Source organism: Melanerpes formicivorus, unplaced genomic scaffold (assembly GCF_026170545.1).
Source record: "Melanerpes formicivorus ecotype bairdi unplaced genomic scaffold, bMelFor1.0.p_v2 SCAF_55, whole genome shotgun sequence".
NCBI lineage: Eukaryota > Metazoa > Chordata > Aves > Piciformes > Picidae > Melanerpes > Melanerpes formicivorus.
Genome location: NW_027142407.1, coordinates 3,768,504 through 3,789,810, shown reverse-complemented (window position 1 = coordinate 3,789,810; position 21,307 = coordinate 3,768,504). Strand labels below are relative to the sequence as shown.

General features: G+C 44.9%; 2 protein-coding genes across 5 annotated transcripts in view; both read left to right on the top strand.

Moving 5' to 3' along the window:
* PIGN (phosphatidylinositol glycan anchor biosynthesis class N) overlaps positions 1 to 9,535 on the top strand; it is a 125,358-nt gene extending 115,823 nt beyond the window's left edge. For 2 of the 4 annotated variants that reach the window (XM_068161007.1, XM_068161003.1), the window contains exons 29-30: positions 5,026 to 6,531; positions 7,967 to 9,535. In XM_068161007.1, the coding sequence (XP_068017108.1) occupies positions 5,026 to 5,149 (124 nt within the window). In that variant the 3' untranslated portion in view covers positions 5,150 to 6,531; positions 7,967 to 9,535. Of the gene's footprint in view, positions 1 to 5,025; positions 7,334 to 7,966 lie in introns of those variants that run through there. The other 2 variants (XM_068161005.1, XM_068161006.1) reach the window with 2 other exon arrangements.
* An 865-nt stretch (positions 9,536 to 10,400) lies between these two features.
* Positions 10,401 to 21,307, top strand: part of RNF152 (ring finger protein 152) — a 109,416-nt gene continuing 98,509 nt past the window's right edge. Inside the window, exon 1 of the mRNA XM_068160998.1 lies at positions 10,401 to 10,428. The gene's annotated coding sequence lies outside the window, so the exon portion shown is untranslated. The remainder of the gene's footprint in view (positions 10,429 to 21,307) is intronic.

The window sequence follows — 21,307 nt, the reverse complement described above, 5'->3', positions numbered from 1 at the left end:
TGAAGGAAATGATTGTTCTTTTCTTCCCCAGCTGTTTATATCTCAGCATAACCTGTGAACCCTTAGGGGCAGCTGCTTTCTCTCTCTCTTTATTTTTGTTTTTGTTTTTCTTTAATTCTTTTTGGATTTTGTGACTCTACTAGGAAGTGTATTTGTGCACACACAATTATTTGGGCTCATTTTGTATTACCAGTTTACCACATCATTTCAGTCACAGGGGGAAAATAAGCAATTTATTTGCCCCGTAAAGCTTCATGCCTCTGAAGTCTGTCATAATCCAGTGGTATGTGTGCCACGTTTGCAAAACCTCTGTGTATTTTCATACTTAGTCTTTTTTTAATGGAGACAGCTTGCTATGGCTTTTCTAATGGCCATGCTTCAAAACTTTATATCCTCTCGGAGACTGTGCAAGGTCAGTAGAAACCCTCATTAGTCAATGCTTCATACTTCAATACTTCATAAGAAGTTTTATTCTGACTTGGTCTTCTATTTTCTCATAGCAGACAAGTAGAATAACCAGCTTTTTGGGTTCTTTGTCACTAAAATAATTCTCTGTCTTAAAAGCAATGTTTATCTACCTCTGTAGATCTCTCTGCACCTGTAGACCACTATAGATAAAGAGATCCAACCTTTAAAGCCTACTGTATCTATACTGTGTATGCACATAGTCAAGGTAAACTCTAAAGCCTTTAATGTGACAGTATTACATATTTTTATACAGACACGTAACTATACCATTTCCTTACTGTTTCTATAACAATTGCTGGCAGATAAAGATACAGTCTCAACTGTTTTTCTGCAGTTATAAGGTTCAGAAGACATAGCTAAAGCACAAAATACTTTTTTATAAGTTTTAAGATAACAGATGCTGGGGCTTCTAGGTCTCACTATTAAAACAACGGTCTTTACCTAGAAGGAAAACAGTGCTTATCAATAATTTCTAAAACAGGAGTTAGGAGACATGTGCTTTGTGATTTATTTTGTAAGAAACAGAGAAGAGAGGGTATGGGATCCTGCCTGGCGATATAGTTACTTAAAATTTGGAATCTAAATCTGAGCATATGCTTGGGAACAATCTCACAGGTCAAAGTAGCATGTCATGTAGAAATAAGGTCCTTGGACTCTTCTGGAGAGTCCTCATCCAAGTCCTTGTATGAGTTGTGTGAATTTTGCTTGTTTTGCTTTTAGTTTTGTAATTGCTATGGTAACTTACTCCATCTTCATGTCTTCCCAGCTTCTAATCATGTCTGCCATCTTAGGATTTAGCCTGTCTTGGGAGAGAGCCACATTTTGGAGCAAGATTGATTTCCCCCTACTGCCCTCCCTCTTTTTTTTTTTTTTGCTGATCTTTGTTTCTTCTTGTCTTTGATTAGTACTTCTCACCTATGTACACTGCCACTAACAAAGCCAAGAGATGGTAGTGCCTTTTATGTTCTCCTTTTGGTTCCTTGCCACTGAAATGGGTGTCTTCCCTCCTGATAAAAAGACTTCCTAGCACCAGCTTTGCCTCTTGACTGCACATAAGGCACTTACTGAACAGTGCTGCCTTACCTTCATTCCTGATCCCCTACACCAACTACATTTTCTCTACCATTAACTGTCTTTGCCCATCTCATCCTTGATAAGCATTGCCCCACTGTACCTACACTGCTGTTCTTTTGTATTATTGTTGTGGCATATACTTGTAAGAGTCTTGCTTTGTTTGTTTAATTACACCATTACTCCAGCCTGAGAACTATTCTACTAAGCAGAGTTGCCTGCAGGCACTGCAGTAACAGTTGCTGATATCTCCAGAGATGTCAGCTGTAATTATGTGACGAGTAGACTGAGATTGGTTTTAATTGTGCTCTATGATGTAGTGTATAAATATATTTATTTAGTCTGAAACTGCTAATATTTTAATAACTGAGCATAACTATTCAGCCTTTGGTAGTATATCAAGGGAAAAATGGAGAACCCCATCCTTTGACAGGTAGCTAAACAGAGTTTATGGAGACCTTTCCTTCAACAAAGCCTCTGTATACCCACCCCCCCCCCACCCCCCCCCCCCTTCCCCAGTTGATTGGCACCTACAGATGGAAAAAATCATTTTGGAATAGCAGCTCTGCCTGTGTAAGGACCAGGCTGATGGCAGCAAGTTGCAAATCCCCTGGTGACTATGTCAGGGTGTCTGTAGGAATAAAGGCAGGGTCTTCATCAGGCTTCTTGTTTTTAGATTTCTCATTCAAGTTTTCTTTGAAAGCTAGAAGCAAAGTGGTGTTGATACTTAAATGAAAAACAGCAGTTCTAGTGCCAAATGAGAAGGAAAGCTGAGATGTTACCAGTAATGCATAAGATGTTAAGCCATCCAGCTACTGAATTTAGAAAAGCCATCCACTGAATTTAGAAAAATTCTGATGTCTTAATGGTTAGTGGCTCACATTAACAGCAGTTCAATTCAGGCATTGAACACAGGATGCTGGATGTGCTAGGTCAGATCTCAGGTCTGACACTAAATAGTCCCTCTGTAACAGAGGAAGAACTGCCCATTGTAAGTGCAGATCAGGTTCGTGATCACCTGAAGAACCTGAAAGTGTTCAAGTCCATGGGACCCAACGGGATACACCCATGGGTGCTGAGAGAACTGGCAGATGAGGTTGCTAAACCCCTCTCTATTATATTTCAAAAGTCATGGCAATCTGGTGAAGTCCCCATGGACTGGAAAAGGGGAAACATTGCCCCCATCTTCAAAAAGGGTAAGAAGGAGGAACCAGGGAACTACAGACCAGTCAGTCTCACCTCTGTGCCTGGAAAGATCATGGAGCAGATCCTCCTGGAGTCACTACTTGCTCAAAAGAATAGTGAAGAGGTGATTGGGAACAGTCAGCATGGCTTTGCCAAGGGCAAATCCTGCCTGACCAACCTGGTTGCCTTCTATGAGCAGGTGACAAAATTAATAGATGAGGGGCGAGCAACTGATGTCATTTACCTGGACCTGAGCAAAGCCTTCGACACTGTCCCGCACCACATCCTGGTCTCCAAATTGGTGACACATGGGTTTGATGGGTAGACCACTAGATGGATAAGGAACTGGCTTGATGGCTGCACCCAAAGAGTGGCTGTCAATGGCTCCATGTCCCAGTGGAGGCCAGTGACAAGCGGAGTCCCTCAGGGATCAGTCCTGGGACCTGTCTTGTTCAACATCTTTGTGGGTGACATGGACAGTGGCATTGAGTGCACCCTCAGCAAGTTTGCTGATGACACCAAGCTGTGTGGTGCAGCAGACACGCTGGAGGGAAGGGAGGCCATCCAGAGGGACCTTGACAGGCTGGAGAGGTGGGCACAAGCCAACCTCATGAAGTTCAATAAGAGCAAGTGCAGGGTCCTGCATCTGGGTCGAGGCAATCCCAGGCACAAATACAGGCTGGGCAGTGACTGGCTGGAAAGTAGCCCTGAGGAGAGAGACTTGGGGGTGCTGGTGGACAAAAAGCTCAACATGAGCTCTCAATGTGCACTTGCAGCCTGCAAAGCCAATCAGATCCTGGGCTGCATCAGGAGAAGTGTGGCCAGCAGGTCGAGGGAGGTGATCCTCCCCCTCTACTCAGCCCTGGTGAGACCCCACCTGGAGTACTGCGTCCAGTTCTGGAGCCCCTATTACAAGAGGGATGTGGAGGTGCTGGAACGTGTCCAGAGAAGGGCCACAAGGATGATCAGAGGGCTGGAGCACCTCTCCTATGAGGGCAGACTGAAGGAGTTGGGGCTGTTCAGTCTGCAGAAGAGAAGGCTCCGAGGTGACCTAATTGTCGCCTTCCAGTATCTGAAGGGGGCCTACAGGAAGGCTGGGGAAGGACTTCTCAGGATCTCAGGTAGTGATAGGACTAGGGGGAATGGAATGAAGCTAGAGGTGGGGAGATTCAGGCTAGATGTGAGGAGGAAGTTCTTCACCATGAGGGTGGTGAGACCCTGGAATGGGTTGTCCAGGGAGGTGGTTGAGGCCCCGTCCCTGGAGGTGTTTAAGAGCAGGCTGGATGAGGCTCTGTCCAGCCTGATCTAGTGTGGGGTGTCCCTGCCCATGGCAGGGGGGTTGGAACTAGATGATCCTTGTGGTCCCTTCCAACCCTGAATGAAACTATGAAACTATAAAACACTGGTGAACACCAGGTATCAGAATCTGAGCAAGTGGAGAACAAATCATTAGTGACTGAAGCTGCATCTTCATACTATGCTTCTTAGCCATTAGAACTCATTTATTTAATTTCTTTAAAACCATGTGTTACCATAGCAGAGAATTCTGCAATTTGTAAAAGTGTTGAGTGAAAAAAATACTGATTTTTTTTTTCTTTCTTAAAGCTGCCTACCACTGAAATAATGTTTGCTTTAGAAAACTGCACTTCAGTTAACAGAAATCTCTGAGTTGTCTTACTAGCAAGGAATCATGGAATCAACCAGGTTGGAAAAGGCCTCAGAGATCATCAAGTCTAACCTATTGCCTAATACCTAACACCTCATGACAACTAAACCATGGCTCCAAGTGCCACATCCAATCCTTTTACGGTCACCTACAGGGACAGGGACTCCACCACCTCCCTGGGCAGCACATTCCAATGGCCAATCTCTCTTTCAGTGAAGAACTTTCTCCTCACCTTGAGCCTAATGTCTGCCTAATGGCACAGTTCTCCCTAGATTTTGTGTTATCAGTTCACAGCGAACAGGAAGTTTTCAAGTGCTTTCAGTCACTTGATTGGAAAATGCAGACAGTACCTCTTACTGCTGTGGTATATGCTCATTGTGTTTGCTATGGTTCTCATGGTTTTCTTTTGTCATAGACTTCAGTTTTTGCACAGTAGTAGAACAGAATAGAATTAACTGGGTTGGAAACTGCTCTAACAGTTGCCTTCTAGGAGCAGTGTATAAAGGATGACATACTAGGCCAATAATTTGGTCTAGCCTACAAAAAAGAAAATTCAGAGAGTTTTTTGTCAGGGGTTTTTCACTCTGCAAATTTGCACTTTTCTCTCACTTCTTTTATCTGTCTCCTCCTTGCAGCATTAGCCATTATGTGCTGGTGATGTCGCTGACCATATTTATGATGCTGATGAATGGACTGGCCCAGCTGCTGACTACCCAGAGACTTGAACTTCCCAGAAGGACTAAGCACCATCCCATGTGATAAAGCAATAAGTGTGCCTGCCTTGTTTTCCTCCTCAGGCTTCCTCGGAACCAACCTCCACCACCTCTAGAATGTAAATGTATAAAAAAACGGCCAAAATCCCATCCAGGGATCAGAGTGCTCTGCTGATACAGATGAAATGCAATCCTGTGAACTGAAATTTGCCCTTGGAGATTGCCATTTAGACATCAACTGGGCTAAAAAAGCCTCAGCTTTATTCCCTCGGTGAATGTATTTCTTGAAAATAAAAGCAGCGATAACATTATTTTTGCAAAGCAAGAGGCAGCTCTCTTGTCTGGCGGTGCTGTTACAACTTGTCTGCCAGCTCTTTGTCTCACATGTGCTCACTCTTGTTAGGACTCTGCAAAGTCCTAGCTTCATTTCATGTCTGACATAAGCATTTTGCAGACTGAAGCATAAACGAAATCAGTCTGGGCAAATCACTGATGAGTCTGAGGTTTGTGGCACATGCATTTGGATATCTCTGAAACTAGCTGTGGAACTGTGTCGATGTGCCTGTGAGGAGATGTTCAGACAGGTTAAAACTGGTGTGCTGCGAGGCTATTGCTGTAAGCCAACAACTTTTAGCTAACCTCACTGTGAACTGCTGCTGCTGACTGTGCTTTCCTGCTGCCTCCAGTGCCTGGGCAGGATAAGCAAGTATGCCAGCACAAGTAATTAATCCAAATGCAAAGGAACCTCATGAAAGAACTATAAAATACTCAAATTCCCTGGTCCAGCTTGTGCCAGGGCAGGCAGGAAGGTTATGGCTGATTGTTTCAGTGGCAGCCCAGAGTTAGATCAGCATGAGGAAGTCATGAAATTGCACCTGGAATTAGTGGTTTGCATAGAGAGATGCCACACAGAGACTTGTCTCCTGTATTTCCTTGTTTTATTTTCCACTTGTGTTCTGCTCCTGATTACAAGCATCAGCCCGAGTAATGGCCACGCCGTCAATCAAGCGCTGACACAGTCCCCTGATTGTATGCTGGTGTCATGAGTGCAAAGAAGCAGAGTGCTTGGAGGCTTTGCTGTTGTGGATGCTTCTGAGACCCAGGAACAGTAAATCCATTGGATGAGGCTTTGAGATAGACTTGTGACTTTGCAGTCCTTACAACAGCAAGCATCAACTTCTCTACCACTAGCCCACAGTTATGTAGCACAAACTACAACACTGGCCTACAGCTCAATGCTTCACTGTTCCCTGAAGTCATTTGTTGTGAGAATTGCACCAAAACTGTGTCTTCTGAAGCAAAAATTTTATCTCCAGCTCAGCAGAAGGCTGGTACAGAGCTAAGCATCTTGCCTTTGAAACAGCTTTTTTTTGTCTACACCATCACTAGGAGGCCCTTTAAAACAGATTCCTTTGCACAGAGATGGAAGTGAGTGAAAGAAAATATTTTCTGCTCCCTGCCCTGTTGTACGTGGTGGCACCACTGAAAATTGCGCTCTGTGGTATCCCTGAGTCACACTCCCAACTTGCAGCTACGCCTTCCTATCTGGGAGCTGATACATGTGGTATGGGATGCTGGCAGCCGAGGCTAGACATTTGTCATGAGGGCTGCTCCAGCCATCTGGCATTTGTCTGTTTAGCACTCTGGAAACTACTCATTCCTCCACAGGAAGTTTGGCTGGGAGAAACCAGTCACAAACCTCCATCTGCTTGTTGAGTGCTAGAAAAATACCAGCCGTGGGCCTGCAGTCATGCATGCAGCTTTGGAGTGCCTCTTGAGAGTGGCTGAGTGTTGGAGAGGGAGAAATTTTTCCACTAGGTAGTGGTCCAGTGGTCCTACTGGGTGTATTGTTAGTACAGATGGCCTCATGCACAGAAGATTCTCTGACACTTCTCAGGTGGAGCTGAGGGGTGTGCCCCACCCTCACACCAACATCAGATCACAGTATCACTGTATCACAGTATAACTAAGGTTGGAAGAGACCTCGAGGATCATCGAGTCCAACCTATCAACACAGACCCCATGACTAAATCATGGCACCAAGTGCCACGTCCAATCCCCTCTTGAACGCCTCCAGGGACGGTGACTCCACCACCTCCTTGGGCAGCACATTCCAATGACGAACGACTCGCTCGGTGAAGAACTTTCTCCTCACCTCGAGTCTAAACCTCCCCTGGCGCAGCTTGAGACTGTGTCCCCTTGTTCTGGTGCTGGTTGCCTGGGAGAAGAGACCAACCCCTTCCCGGCTACAACCACCTTTCAGGCAGTTGTAGAGGGCAATGAGGTCTCCCCTGAGCCTTCTCTTCTCCAGGCTAAACAAACCCAGCTCCCTCAGCCTCTCCTTATAGGGCTTGTGTTCAAGGCCTCTCCCCAGCCTTGTTGCCCTTCTCTGGACACGTTCAAGTGTTTCGATGTCCTTCTTAAACTGAGGGGCCCAGAACTGGACACAGTACTCAAGGTGCGGCCTAACCAAAGCAGAGTACAGGGGCACTATGACTTCCCTGCTCCTGCTGGCCACATTATTCCTAATGCAGGCCAGGATGCCATTGGCCCTCTTGGCCACCTGGGCACACTGCTGGCTCATATTCAGGTGGCTGTCGATCAGCACCCCCAGGTCCCTCTCTGTTTGGGAGCTCTCCAGCCACTCCGACCCCAGCCTATAGCTCTGCATGGGATTGCCGTAGCCAAAGTGCAGCACTCGGCACTTGGACTTGTTGAATGACATCCCGTTGGACTCTGCCCATCTGTCCAGTTGGTCGAGGTCCCTCTGCAGAGCCTTTCTACCCTCTAACTGACTAACATCTGCCCCTAACTTTGTGTCATCTGCAAACTTGATGATGACTGACTCTACCCCTTCATCCAGATCATCGATGAAGATGTTAAAGAGGATGGGGCCCAGCACTGATCCCTGGGGGACGCCACTGGTGACTGGCCGCCAGCTGGATGTGGCACCATCAGATGGCAGCAGTGAGCACGCCTGTCAGAGGTGGTGTGGTAGTTCTAGGCTGTGCCTAGAAAATTTTCCACAGATCTTGAACAGGAAGTGATAAAAGGTAAATAAATTACCACTGGATGTAAAATGAAAATAATAACGTCTAAATGATCCCATTGAACAGCTACCTAACATAACAGTTAGTTTGGTAAACTAACTTTCTCTCTTTTCAGCTTCCTCACTCTAGCAAATACTAACTTGTGCTTCTGCTGGTTTTGCTGACCTTGAATGAGTTATTGTTGTGGTTAAGTAACTAACTGCAGCTCTCTGCTCTTTCTCTTGTCTGGCGTACAGGGGGAGGTGTCCTGGACGAGGCATTAACAGGACAGCTAAATCTGTTTTGAGCCACTGCCCCTCTCTGTTACAGGGTCCGGATTGAGGTCGAGGAGCCTCACAGGCAGGCGCCGTGAAGGCTGCCTGGAGGGGAGCGGTAGCTGCGCCTGATCCCCGAGCCTCGCGCTTCAGAGAGGCGCTGCACGTGCCAGGCGCCGTGAGAGCCGGCGCGAGCAGCTTGCTTGCCACAGAACCGTTGTGAACGGCTTGGCGGGACGGGAATGGCTAACGTGCCTTGGGCCCTTCCCTTTCGACAAGGCAATTTACAGGGCAAGACCTCCTATACTTCTGGCTCCTTACAGTCATAGCTTGCTTGCTTGCTGGGTTACTCTCTTATCTCTCCCCCGTGTGTTAATGGGATTCAAGGCGGCGACAAGCACCCTACTTGCTCTTTCTTCAGGCCAATTAGCTTCTTTTGATAACAAAAGCGGTACAGTGCTCCAGTTGGGCCTCCCCCACAGCAGTGTGCTCCCTTGTGTCCTCTACATTTGTGGATACTGCCCTCTGGACTGTAACTACGAACTCAAACACCTGTTCATTCAGCAGAAGGTTTGGTAGTTAGCAGCTCGGCGGTTCGTGAGTAAATACGCTGTTTTACCTGGTTATTTCTGAGGTTTATAGCTTGTCACCTCTTCGTTAGCTGAGCTGTGAACTCGAGGGTGGTTCCTCTACGCCCCCCGAGGCAGCACTGCTGTTTGGTTTCCTGCACACAGGGGGATTCCAGTTTGTTCCTCTGTGTTCCCAGTTCCGATTGTTCTAGACTGTTACTCTACTGTTTATTAGCCTTCCACCGTATGTAATCACCCTGTCATCGGCCGGGCAAACGAACCTGGGTACAATTGGCTCCGGAAAACAATTTTTGATATTTAATAAATAATATTCATATTGTATCTCATTTCCGGCCAATAAATTCATTACAACAGGAGGGAAGGGAGCAGGCAGGGGGAAGTTATCAGTAGCCCCCTGGTTTGTCCAGGGGGGTTTTGTGTTGTTTATAAATTGTACATATAAGTAAATGTTGCATATTTTGTACATACTCATTGCATTTCATTTCTAGATTGCAGTTTTGTTTGCAAATACAGCTTCATTTGCTTTCAGCTGAGCTGGTCTGGCAATTTTATCTTGGGGAATAATTTTAACCCACTACAGGTGTGCTGGGGTAGAAGCCCTTCTCCACTTAGTGATGGAGCTCCAAGAGGAGGTAAGTAGGTTGAGGACCATCAGGGAATAGGAGAAAGATAAATTCTTGGAGTCACACAACTGGGGGCAGTTTTGGGCACAGCAGTCATGATAAGAGTTCTCAGTTATTGAAGTAAAGAAAGGGGATCATCAGAAATGGCTTTTGGACTCCCAGCAGGCAGGCTTTGGCCTGTTCTGGGGACTGGTGGACAGACTCTGGTATGCAGGCAAGTGGAAACAGCTATCCAAAATACAACCTGCATCAATTACTCTTTTCTGTTTATGACTTCCATAATGTCTCTGCAAAGCAAGTTCTGCTTTTCAGATCTATTTTTGTAAAAGCAGAGAGAGGACAATGAGCATGGGAGAACATTTGCAACACACACATTGTGCTCTCCCCAGTGTTGCTCTGAAGGGATCTGTTAAATTTTGCCATTTGCACTGTGGTTGGGCCATAGTGGTAGCAACCTTAGCTGCCCTTTCCCTTTCCCCTGCTGGTCCCTTGCAGCTCTATGCCGTTTGAGAATTCAGTTTCTAGCTGGGGCTGTGGGAGTGCTAGATAGCAGCTTTTATGAGAATCAGGTTTGGCTGTGCTATTCCTGTGTCTCCCCAGGGGAGGCTCTTGTCTGAGTCTTGGCTCACACTTTTGGGTTTATTCCAGCACAGGGAGGTGTCAAAAATTCCCCAACTCAGCTACTTTACACAGCCCCATGGAGTGTGTGACAAAGTCGACTCTTCCCTCCCATGGATGCATGTTCCTCTCCTTTCCAGAAACAAATGTCATCAGCGATAAAGAGTCCTCTCCAGCCTTAGGAGCTAAGGTAGACAATAGAATTTTTGTACTTGGCTGAGATTAAGCTTGCTTTTCTTCTACTTGTGGGTCTTTGACCATCATTCCTCTTCATGGGGCCCAGAGAGGACCCATGCCACAGAAAAGAGGACTCTGACCCAGCAGAGCCTTGTGTGCCAGTGCAAGTATCGCCCAGCCTCTGTGTTTTCTGCTAAGAGCATGGAGGCAGATGTACCCCTAGTCCTCCTGCCTACCTTCTTTCACCTGCAGCAGAGTTAGACTCCCTGACTGCTAGAGCTGGAGAGACTCCAGAAAGTGAAAACCTCAGGCAGGGAAAGGCAGGTTATGCTATTTATGCCTGGGGCTGCACAAATTTATTTATTCTAAGCTACACTCAATAGTGTAAAAACCTCTGCAAATATTCTGTTGTCTCACTTTGAGAACCATGGATCCCTGAAGACCTAATGATAAACCTGGAGTACCCGTCAGGTGGCACAATGCAAGCTGTACTAAAGAAGGGCTGATCTAAAAATCTTGTAATTTTCAGTGCTAAGAGTTGTTCTCTGCTTTTGTGCTATCAAGGCTGTACATAGCAGCCTTTTATGCCCGTCCAGGGAGTGAGCTGTTTTCTTCAGAGCTGATGAAGCTTAGATTGTATCAAAATCTCTTATGACTCAAACTAAATGACTTCTCCTTCCCCCTCACAAAGCAAATCAGATTTTACAAGCTTTGGCAATTTCAATGCATGCCTTGGCTTGTATATTTGAAGGCTGCTACAGCCTTCACATTCTTGAGTGAGAGCAAAGAAATGAATGAACATTCATGGTCTTACCCAAACCTTGCTCTCTAGTATTGCCTTTGAACTGCAGTCTGTGATTTGGCCAAGTCATGATACAAACGTCATTTCAGCTCCTGCTGCCCCAGCCGATCTGAAAGGATGCAATGCTCAATGCTCATGGCTTTTCAAAACTGTCCACATGAATCCTGCAGTCCCTTTTCTTGTGTGTCTTTTGAGGTGGTGCTTCTTTCAGATCCTTTTGGCAAAGAGGATGAGAGCATGGAACATGCCAGGCTGGCTGCTGCATTCTGATAGATGTGGGGTGCTGTGAGCATGAGCCAGCTGAAGAGAATATTTTGGGGAGCTACATTGAGGAGCTGGATCCCTTTAGCTTGGAGGAGACTGAGGGGTGACCTTATTAATGCTTATAAATATGTGAGTATGTGAAGGGTGAGTATTGGGAGGACAGAGCCAGGCTCTTCTCAGTGATGTCTAGTGATAGCACAAGGGGCAACTGGTGCAGGCTGGAGCATAGGAGGTTCCATGTGAACATGAGGAAAAACTTTTTCACTGTGAAGGTGACAGAACACTGGAACAGGCTGCCCAGAGAGGTTGTAGTCTTCATCTCAGGTGACATTCAAAACCTGTCTGGATGCATTCCTCTGTGACATACTCTCTATGCTCTTGCAGAGGGGTTGCACTAGATGATCTTTCAAGGTCCTTTCCAACGCCTAACATTCTGTGATTCTGTGGTGGGGAAGGGAGAACACCTATGTCTGGCACCTGTTTTGGGGTATGCTGTGCATCACAATGGTGGGGCAGCTCCAGGTTCTCCCTTCGTTGTCATATGACTTCAGCCTGAAGGCAAGAAACTCTTTCTTCTCTGTGTTATTGGGCAGCTGCTTTGGGAGCTGCCATTCCTGGGGAAGGTTCAGGAACCTATCTTGCGCTGCTGCCACGTGTATGGGACAGCCTGAGATCAGATGTGGTCATTTGTGAGACAGCGCTTGTGGTCAGTTGTAACTGACTGTCACAGCAGCTGGTGGCCACCAAAGTGTTTAGAACTCTCTCTTCAACTAGTCTGTCTTAGACTGATTAAGTTAATAAGGGTGTGCAGGGTTGAATACAGTTCATCAGTTTAAAGAGGCTCTGAACTCAGCTGTTTCTTGCAAGAACTCTCCTTTTGCCGCAGGGCAGGGCACAGCATTTTAGCATTTGAGAAGGACTGAAAAGGGGAAGAAGAAGACTGAAAGTATGGCACTCATCTCCTTCCTGTGACCTTTAAAATCAAGCTTGTCAATATTTTCTTTATTTGCTTGTTTATTGACCTATGCTTGACAGCAAGCTTCATAACTTTCTAGCTTTGAAGGTGGATAATATCAAATGGAAATAGAGGAAAGCACAGCTTTCTTTGTTTGCATTTTATTATCCATAGGAGTTGTTTGAGTAAATGCCTTTTTTTTTTCTTTTTATTTCCTTTAATGTTACATAAGGTGAAGCTGACACACAGGTTTGCTGTTTGTTTAGCCCAGTGCCACTGACAAACCTGTTCATGGCTGGATACCATCCAGGGCATTCTTATGAGAGAGGGAGAAAGAGCACTGCACCGACAACCCTGCCCAGATGTGCTTGCAATGAGAAATCACTAGTGATGGAACCTGCTTCTGCCCTGACTTTCTTGTCCTCTGCAGCCCTGCTTTTTGGGGTGTCACCCTGGTGCAAGAGAGGTCCTTACTAGCCTGAATTGTCCTGTGATCCAATGATCCTGTTATTCAGGCTGCCAGGTCCTGCATGCTCTCTGTTTGGGCCAGTAGCTGAGTGAGGGCAGGATAGTGAAGAGTCAGGCCCGAGGAATTGAAACTTATATCACTGCAAGTGCGATCACACCCAGGTCCAGCATTTTTTGCCTCATAGCAAGATGGGAGGAGAAATATGAGCAAGCTTTATGCCACTAAGCATGGGTCTTTGCTGTTCTCACTGCCTTCTCTTCCTCCTTGGGAAGTTTCCAGTGTTGTTCCAGCAGTACCTGCCCGAGCCTGACCCCAAGCTTCAGCAACCTCAAGCTGATCCAAAAGGCATGTCCAGTAACAACCACTGCAAAACTGAACCACTGGCATTTAGAGTTGGGGAAACCTCTGACTGAGACTTAAACTCCTCTAATTAAACTTATTTTACCACTCTTGCAGAAATGCTTAAGGACAGGGCATTCAGACTGCAGTTCTCATATTGACTTTCTGTGGAGTAACCTTTATATATCTCAATAGATGTGGCCTTTTGTGCAGGACATCATTATTCTGCTGCCTTGCCATGTAAGTGCAAGACAAACTGCAGAGTAATTTCTACAAGGGCTGGAATTTGGTGGTGTGAGTCCTGATGAGCACCTGGGCTCTGAATATACTAATTCAGTATTTTTTAATTAATTTCCATGTTAACTTAGAGACACCAGAACTTGCTGTGCAAGGCACTGCTATTCAGAACTATGTTTAGCTGCTCAAATATTTGTGTCTCCATCTCACTATGTCTCCAAAAAGGAGTGGGTATTTTCCATCGTGGCCTCTGACTAGGAAGCTTGTTCTGTGTGACCTCCTGTGAAAGGAAGATAGCCTTTTCATCGCTGTGTTTTCATACAAGCAGTATCTTTCTGCATCTCTTCTCACCTACAGTAACACAATAGATTTTGGGTTGAATGCTGCAAACTTACGTGCTTTAAGATAGCTTGGATATTATGGCCAAAAGTAGAAATAAAAAAGTGTGTGTCATTTTTCAAGAATTACATAATGAGGGAAAACCTTCTGGTATTTGGGATGCTGGCCAAATCTTCATCTGGGACCTGAATAGAACATAAGCCTTCTGAAATGTTATCCCAAGCTCTTCTCTTTCCTGGGACTTTACTTCACTGCCAATCCCAAAACAATCTCTGCAGTGAACCCTGCCTAAGATTTCCCCCCATCCACACCAGCATAGCTTTCAGTGATTCCCCTTGGGGATCCCTTCTACCCTTGCTCCACCCTCTCTGTCCTGGGTGGCCCAGGACATGACCTGCCATCCTGTCTCTGTAGCAGAAGGTTGGGAGTGTTTGCAGAGTCAGTGCCCACGCCCAGGACAATTCAGGGGCTGAGTTTTGCCCTGTTCAGCAGGTCATGCTGGCAGCTGGTCTACCATCAGGGAGACTGCTTTCATTTCTTTGTTTAGACTTTTTTTTTTTTAATGATACTTATAGTTTAGGATGATTTTTTTTTTTCAGGCCAGTTGTCAGCATTAATTCATTTTAATATGACTCAATCTGAGAGCTGTTCAAGTTTCCTCTTAGAAGTGGCTGACTGCAGGCTGTTTTTTTTTTTTCTGTTTCAGGCAGTTTGCTTGACAGTGAATAAATTTTTACCAAAATTGCTTTACAGAGCAAGGGAACAGACTCTGTAATTTTCTTTCCCCAATACTCATTTCTTGCAAAAGTACCTGACATTTGGGGAAAGGCAGCCTTTTCATTAGTGGATGCATTTTCTCTCCTCTTGGCAATATAACTCTTTGTGAAAAATCATGGGAGCTCTGAGCTTTGTGAATACTAAGTAGCAGGGCACAGGTAAGTGGAGGCAAGGTTCCCCTGTAGTTCACGTCAATTAACCTCAGTGAAGGAAAGAAAAATAAAGTCCCTTGTGATACATTACAAACAGCCCTGTTGTAGGCAGTTATTTAACTTCATCTGTACCACAGTTATGCAAATATGCTTATCGTGGATTTGACAGCTTGCTCCTTCTGACTCTTGGAGTGGCAGTGTGTACAAGATGGATCGATGTACACGCTCCTAAAGGCGAAATGTTAGAGCTAAATGACATTATTTATTTGTTTATTTTGAAACTCCATGACTGTGCCTCATTATTAAGAAGAGGAACACAGTAATGATTCTGTTTAATTAAGAGAGAAGTAACTTTCGTGCCAGTTCTAAGTGCCGTTTGATCTATGTGAGATGTCGCAGGACTGGAGAACTCCTGCAAAAGGCTGAGAAAGCAATATTTGTGCTTGGGGAGCAGGGGTTTATGAAAGCAATTTACATATTTGCACACTGAAGCATAACTACCAGCACATAAGCAGGGTGATAAATGATTAACTAGAAAAGACTGACAGTTTGGGAAAAAAATCCAGCCAAGCACTTAAGCATGTACTTAACTTCAAACAACCTGGCTATGCTGGCTGTGGTGTGGCAGTGTCAGGTCCTCTCTTAAGTTAGGAAGAGGTTCTCTCTGTTAGGAAGGTCGTCTCTTTCAGGAAGAAGTTCTTCCCCATGGGGGTGGTGAGACACTGGAACAGGTTGCCCAGGGAGGTGGTGGAAGCCCCATCCCTGGAGATTTTTAAGGTCAGGCTGCATGTGGCTCTGAGTAACCTGATCTAGTGTGAGGTGTCCCTGCCCATGGCAGGAGGGTTGGAACTAGATGATCCTTGAGGTCCCTTCCAACCCTGACAATTCTATGATTCTATTCCAAGTTCAAGCTCCTGCACTCTAATTAAATGTGTTTAAGTGACCTGAAGGACCAGAGTCTGGCCCAGAGAGCTTATAAAAAGGCAAAACCTTCTCATGTAATAGTTAAATCAAGATGGCAGCAGTAAGTAGGACTGCAAAGACATCAAAGTTCATCAGGGATGCAGCATCCCCAGCCTCTGTGTATGAAGTGGGAATTGTCAGTTTCTCAGGCTTAGAGAAACAATAGAGATATTCCAGCAAAAGACTGGTCTAGTCTGCCCATTTCAGAACAATATTTTGTTCTGGTTTGGGTTTAATTTTGAGGAACATAGACATATGCAATATTTCATTTTTGTTCTGTTAAAATCTCATTCTGCTTTAGCCAAATACTGTTTTCATTACATGGCTTAATTAGAAATTAAATAAGAAGAAAGAAAAAGGGGGGTGGGGGGCACAGAATCTCCAACTTCCCAATAAACAGTGGTGTCATTTTGCAGTACCATCGAACTCTTCTCCAGTGTTCATTTGGTACTTAGTTTTGCATCTTGTACCAGGAATCCTGTTAGTGACTTTGCTTCATCACAAGCCACTTTCTTACAGTACATTTGGAAGTTCCTCAGGCTGGAGGTGGAAAAAGCTACTCTGCACCACAAATGTTAAGTCAAAGTTGAAGGTCCAAACCAGGGTCATTCTGATGAAGTTCCTTTTGGACTCCATGTAATAATGCTGGAATGTTTTAATGTGTCTGAGGGAAATTTAGCAAACTAGAACTACAAGCAAAGCCCTTCCTTTTTCTTTTCATCCCTTCTAAAGGAGGACATTTGGATTTATATCACCATCAGAAAAATATGGTTCTGAGACTACCACTTCCATCTCCAGCAGACACCTGAAAGCAATGGCCTCTCTACATTCATCAGGCATTTACACAAGCACATAATCTTTACAACAGCACTTGAGGGCTTATCCATGAGCACAAAGCAGTGCATGCTACTGTTGCATGTTCTTTGCTTTTTGAGAAGCTCTTGACTCCGTAATTTTTTGGTCTTTATTTTACCTCTGCTAAGAGCAGTCTCTCTCAAAATAGGTCTGAAGTTCATGGTGGTTAGGTGAAGCTTAATTAATGTATGTCAGTGTCTTTTATTCAGTAGTCACGCAGGAAGATTGTAATCTTTTTTGGAATAACAATAAATTAATTCAATGCCCAAAATGCAGGCTCTGAATAATTAGCAAGAAACAGAAAAGGATGGTGAAGAGATTTTTCTAGGGCCCAAATTTAGATCTAAGCAATAAGACACTGTTACTGGAGTGTCTATTTCTCAGAGCGGCCAGGAAACAATCAGAAAAAAAGGATTTACAAAGTCCCAGAGACAGAAAAAAAGTTGGAAATACGATCCAGAAAAAATCACTAAGAAGTCTCTTTACAGATTTGAGGACAGACTAAAACCTGCTAAAAAAATTATATCTGATTTTTCTTCAAGCCTTTCATATTTCTTCTTCTTCTTCCTTTTTTTTTTTTTTTCCCAAAATCAACAGGATTTTATAAAAATACCTAAATTCCCTAGCAATTTCTCCTCCTAATGAAAATAACTTGAAAGACACTGAACAGTGATCAGTGTGACATACAGCTACTATGAATGTAGCCATATTTTTCTAGTCAGAGGGAAGGGAGACCTGGAGCTTTCTCCATATCTGATTAAAGCAGCAAATTAGATTTCATGCTTCTGTCACACATAGACCTCCTGTATAAGCAAACAACCACCCAATTCAGCAGGAAGTTTCCAAAATCTGTGAAAGCCAATGGGTTGAAAAGTAAATTGTAGATAAACAGGCAAAACAACCTTTCAAGAGTTTAACATAAAGGTTGGTTATGGAAAAGTTCAAGCACTTACATATTATTTAAGAGTCTATTATTCCTATCTTAAAGCCAAGTTTGATATACTGGACCTATATGCAAGACCTGGCTTTCTGATACACTGTTACAGGTAGCACACTGCTGCAACTTTTTCAAGTAATGGCTCTGGTTGAGGTAATGAACTGTCTGTTTTCTTGTATACAACCCAGTCCACTGCCTTCAAGTCAAATCCTCCACCTCCCTGGGTCTCAGATTTGGAATTCCAACCTTCACTCAAAACTCTTTGTATATTACTCACCTCATGAATATGGACAGGAGGAACGCTTGGTCAGCTGTAAAAAGGGAAAATTCACTAGCATTCATTTCATAATCAATCCTGAATCTGTGAGGAGAAGGTACATTGAAGTGGATTTTATCACCAACAAATTAACTTTTGAGAGAGGGTGAGCGATGTGAATGAGGTTACAACTCTTCTGTTACCATTAATTGCTAAGGAACTTTGGATTCCCGCCCCTTCCCCTCGCCCCTTCCCCTCGCCCCTTCCTGCCTCTCTCCCTTCCTCCCCTCCTTCCCTCCCTCCTTCCCTTTCTTATGGACTCAGACAATGCAGAAATCAGTAAATCACCTAAGTTCACATCAAGAGAGGCAAGTCTATTGTTTCCTGCTGCAAAACCCTTCTCTCTTCTCACATGCAAGGTAACACACGCAGGCAGTGTTTCTAATATAAGCCAGAAAAGATGTAGTGGTAAATGTTTATCTACAGTCTTCCATTCTGTATGCTTAAAGTGGAAAAAGGTGGTAGTGGGGGAATAGACATGTTAATGATGTCCTATCATCATCATACTCTCTTCAGCTAACAGGGGAGGAGGATGTATAATTACCTGGACAGAGATAAAGTGTATTGCCTTCAGTTATTCCTCAGCCAGAGCTGTTTTTTCAGTGCATGAGCACAAAAAGCTTTAAGAAATGGTGCATAAAAATGCCATTATCTTTGGAAAAAGCAATATTCAGCTGGCTTGGCCATTATGGAGGTGAAAGCACAGGGGGTACCAAGACTGCTGAGTACATTTGCATGAGATTAGTTAAATCATCTAAGCAGAATCTCTCCCCTATCTGTTCCACTCTATGTACAGGTGCTGGGGAACCTGGAAGCAAAACTAGTAGTGAAGACACAGCAGTGCATAGGAATTTTTTTTTATCCTGTGGTGAGGCAAAAACAGTAAGTTACAGACTAACAGAAAGATTCAGGTTGGATGAAACCCTCAGGATCACCAAGTCCAACCAATAACCTTCCTCTACAAGGTTCACCCCTAAACCATATCCCTATGCACCACATCCAAAAGACCTTTAAACACATCTAGGGTTAGTGATTCAGCCACCTCCCTGGGCAGCACATTCCAATCCCTGATCCCTCTTTCCCTGATTTTTTTTTCCTAATGTCCAGTCTAAACCTACCCTGTTGCAGCTTGAGGCTGTTCCCTCTTGCTCTATCACTAATTACCTGTGAGACAAGACCAGCCCCAGCCCCTATGTAATGTTCTTTCAGGTAGTAGTAGAGAGCTGTGAGGTCTCCCCTCAGCCTCCTCTTTCCCAAACTAAACAGTCCCAGCACCTTCCGTCACTCCTGATATGACTTATTCCCCTAAAAGGTGTGAAGAGACTGACTAGTGGGAAACAGTAGTGGGGAAACCAGAAGCTCTGAGTTCTGTCACAGTGTGTGACCTCAGGCAATGTAATAAAGTGTGTAAGATCACTTTTTTTTGCACTTGATTTAATTTTAAACATCATGACATCAAGGTGCCTGCTGCCATCCACAGCATTTGGTAGAAGGTACAGCCCTCACCAGTGCTTCCCCTGTGAAATGGCAATCATTCGAGAGGATGCTCCACACTTTACCCCTTCTCTGGAAGGTTATAGCCTGCTCAGACATGAGGGACAATTTCCTGTTGCTATCTTTGTACCATCTGCAGCAGAAATCTGATCTTGGTTGGGGTCTCTGAAAACCCCAGTAACACAAAAATCCCCACTCCCAGCATCAACTAAATGCCCTTTCCCAGGTTTACATCACCTGGTGCTGATGTGGTCCAATGATAGCTATTAGAGCTGAGGCAGACACTAGCCTTTGCAAACTAGCACGTGTGTGTGCTTGCCAGGATGGATGGGGGCTTTTTGTGGGCTAGCTTTGTGTTGTTCCAAAGCCTTCATAGGCAATTTAGAGAATATGTCCCCAGGACATTGTGCTTTGAAAAACAGGCACAGGGACTGGGGTGTGTTAGCTCAGCTGCAGTTTTATGAGCAATATGGGACATGAAATAACACAAAGTTTTCATCTGGCCATAGAAATGACTAAATAGAAGTACTGTACAGCTCTGGGAGTGTTACGTCCTTGTAGTGGTTCAGCAGATGCAAGAGATAAATTAAATTATGCATGCACTAAAGAAATTCTTTGTTAGCCACACTCTTTGTTAACTTGCCTGTAAATAAGTACGCACAAGTAACTGAAAGATGTCTCTTGAAGATTTAGTATGTCACTTGGGGTCTTTTTTGCCTTATGCTTACAGATGTAATATATATATATGCATCTGTGTATATGTGCTCTTGATGATCAGGTAGTGAAGTGGATTGAGAACTGGTTGAAGGGAAGAAGTCAGAGAGTTGTGGTCAGTGGGACAGAGTGTAGTTTTAGGCCTGTATCTAGTGGAGTCCCTCAGGGGTCAGTATTGGGACCAGTACTGTTCAATATATTCATCAATGACCTGGATGATGGTATGGAGAGCACTATCAGCAAGTTTGCTACTGACACCAAACTGGTTAGAGTGGCTGACACACCATAAGGTTGTGCTGCCATTCAGTGGGACTTGGACTGACTGGAGAGATGGGCAGGGAGAAATTTAATTAGGTTCAAGTGGGACAAGTGTAGAGTCTTGCACCTGGGGAAGCAGGTGCAGAATAGGTTGGGGACTGACCTGCTGAAGACCAGTGAAGGGGAAAAGGACCTGGGGGCCTTAGTGCATGGAAGGCTGACCATGACCATGGAAGGCCAGTGCCATTCTGGGGTGGTTTAAAGGGTGTGGTTAGCAGGTCAAGAGAGGTTCTCCTCCCTCTCTACTCTGCCCTGGTGAGGCCACATCGGGGAATATTGTGTCCAGTTCTGGCCACCTCAGTTCAAGGAGGACCTCAGGAAACTGCTTGAGAGAATCCAACGCAGAGCCACAGAAATGATTAAGGGAGTGGAACATCTTCCGTATGAGGAGAGACTGAGGGAGCTGGGGCTCTTTAGCTTGGAGGAGACTAAGGAGTGACCTCATTCATGTTGATAAATATGTCAAGGGTGAATGCCAAGAGGATGGAGCCAGGCTCTTCTTGGTGATGCCCAATGACAGAACAAGGGGCAACGGGTGGAAAGTGAGGCAAAGGAAGTTCCATGGAAACATGAGGAAGAATTATTTCACTGTGAGGGTGATGGAACGTTGGAGCAGGCTGCCCAGGGTGGGTGTAGAGTCGCCCTATCTAGAGGTATTCAAGACCTGCCTGGATGTGTTCCTGTGTGATCTGGTATAGGTGATCCTGCTCTGGCAGGGGGGTTGGATTGGATGATCTCTCAAAGTCCCTTCCAGCCTCTAACATTCTGTGATTCTGTGATAAGCCCTAGCTGCTGCACTAGTGAGTCTCACAGTGTAGGGGAAGCCACATGACTGCACATCTCTCATTTGCATTCCCGTTTTATGCAGCGTTCCCAGTTTGCTTATGCAACCGAATGCGTGCGATCATCAATAACGCACTCCACAATAAGTCTCAATTAACTTTGCCGCAGGAATCTTCCT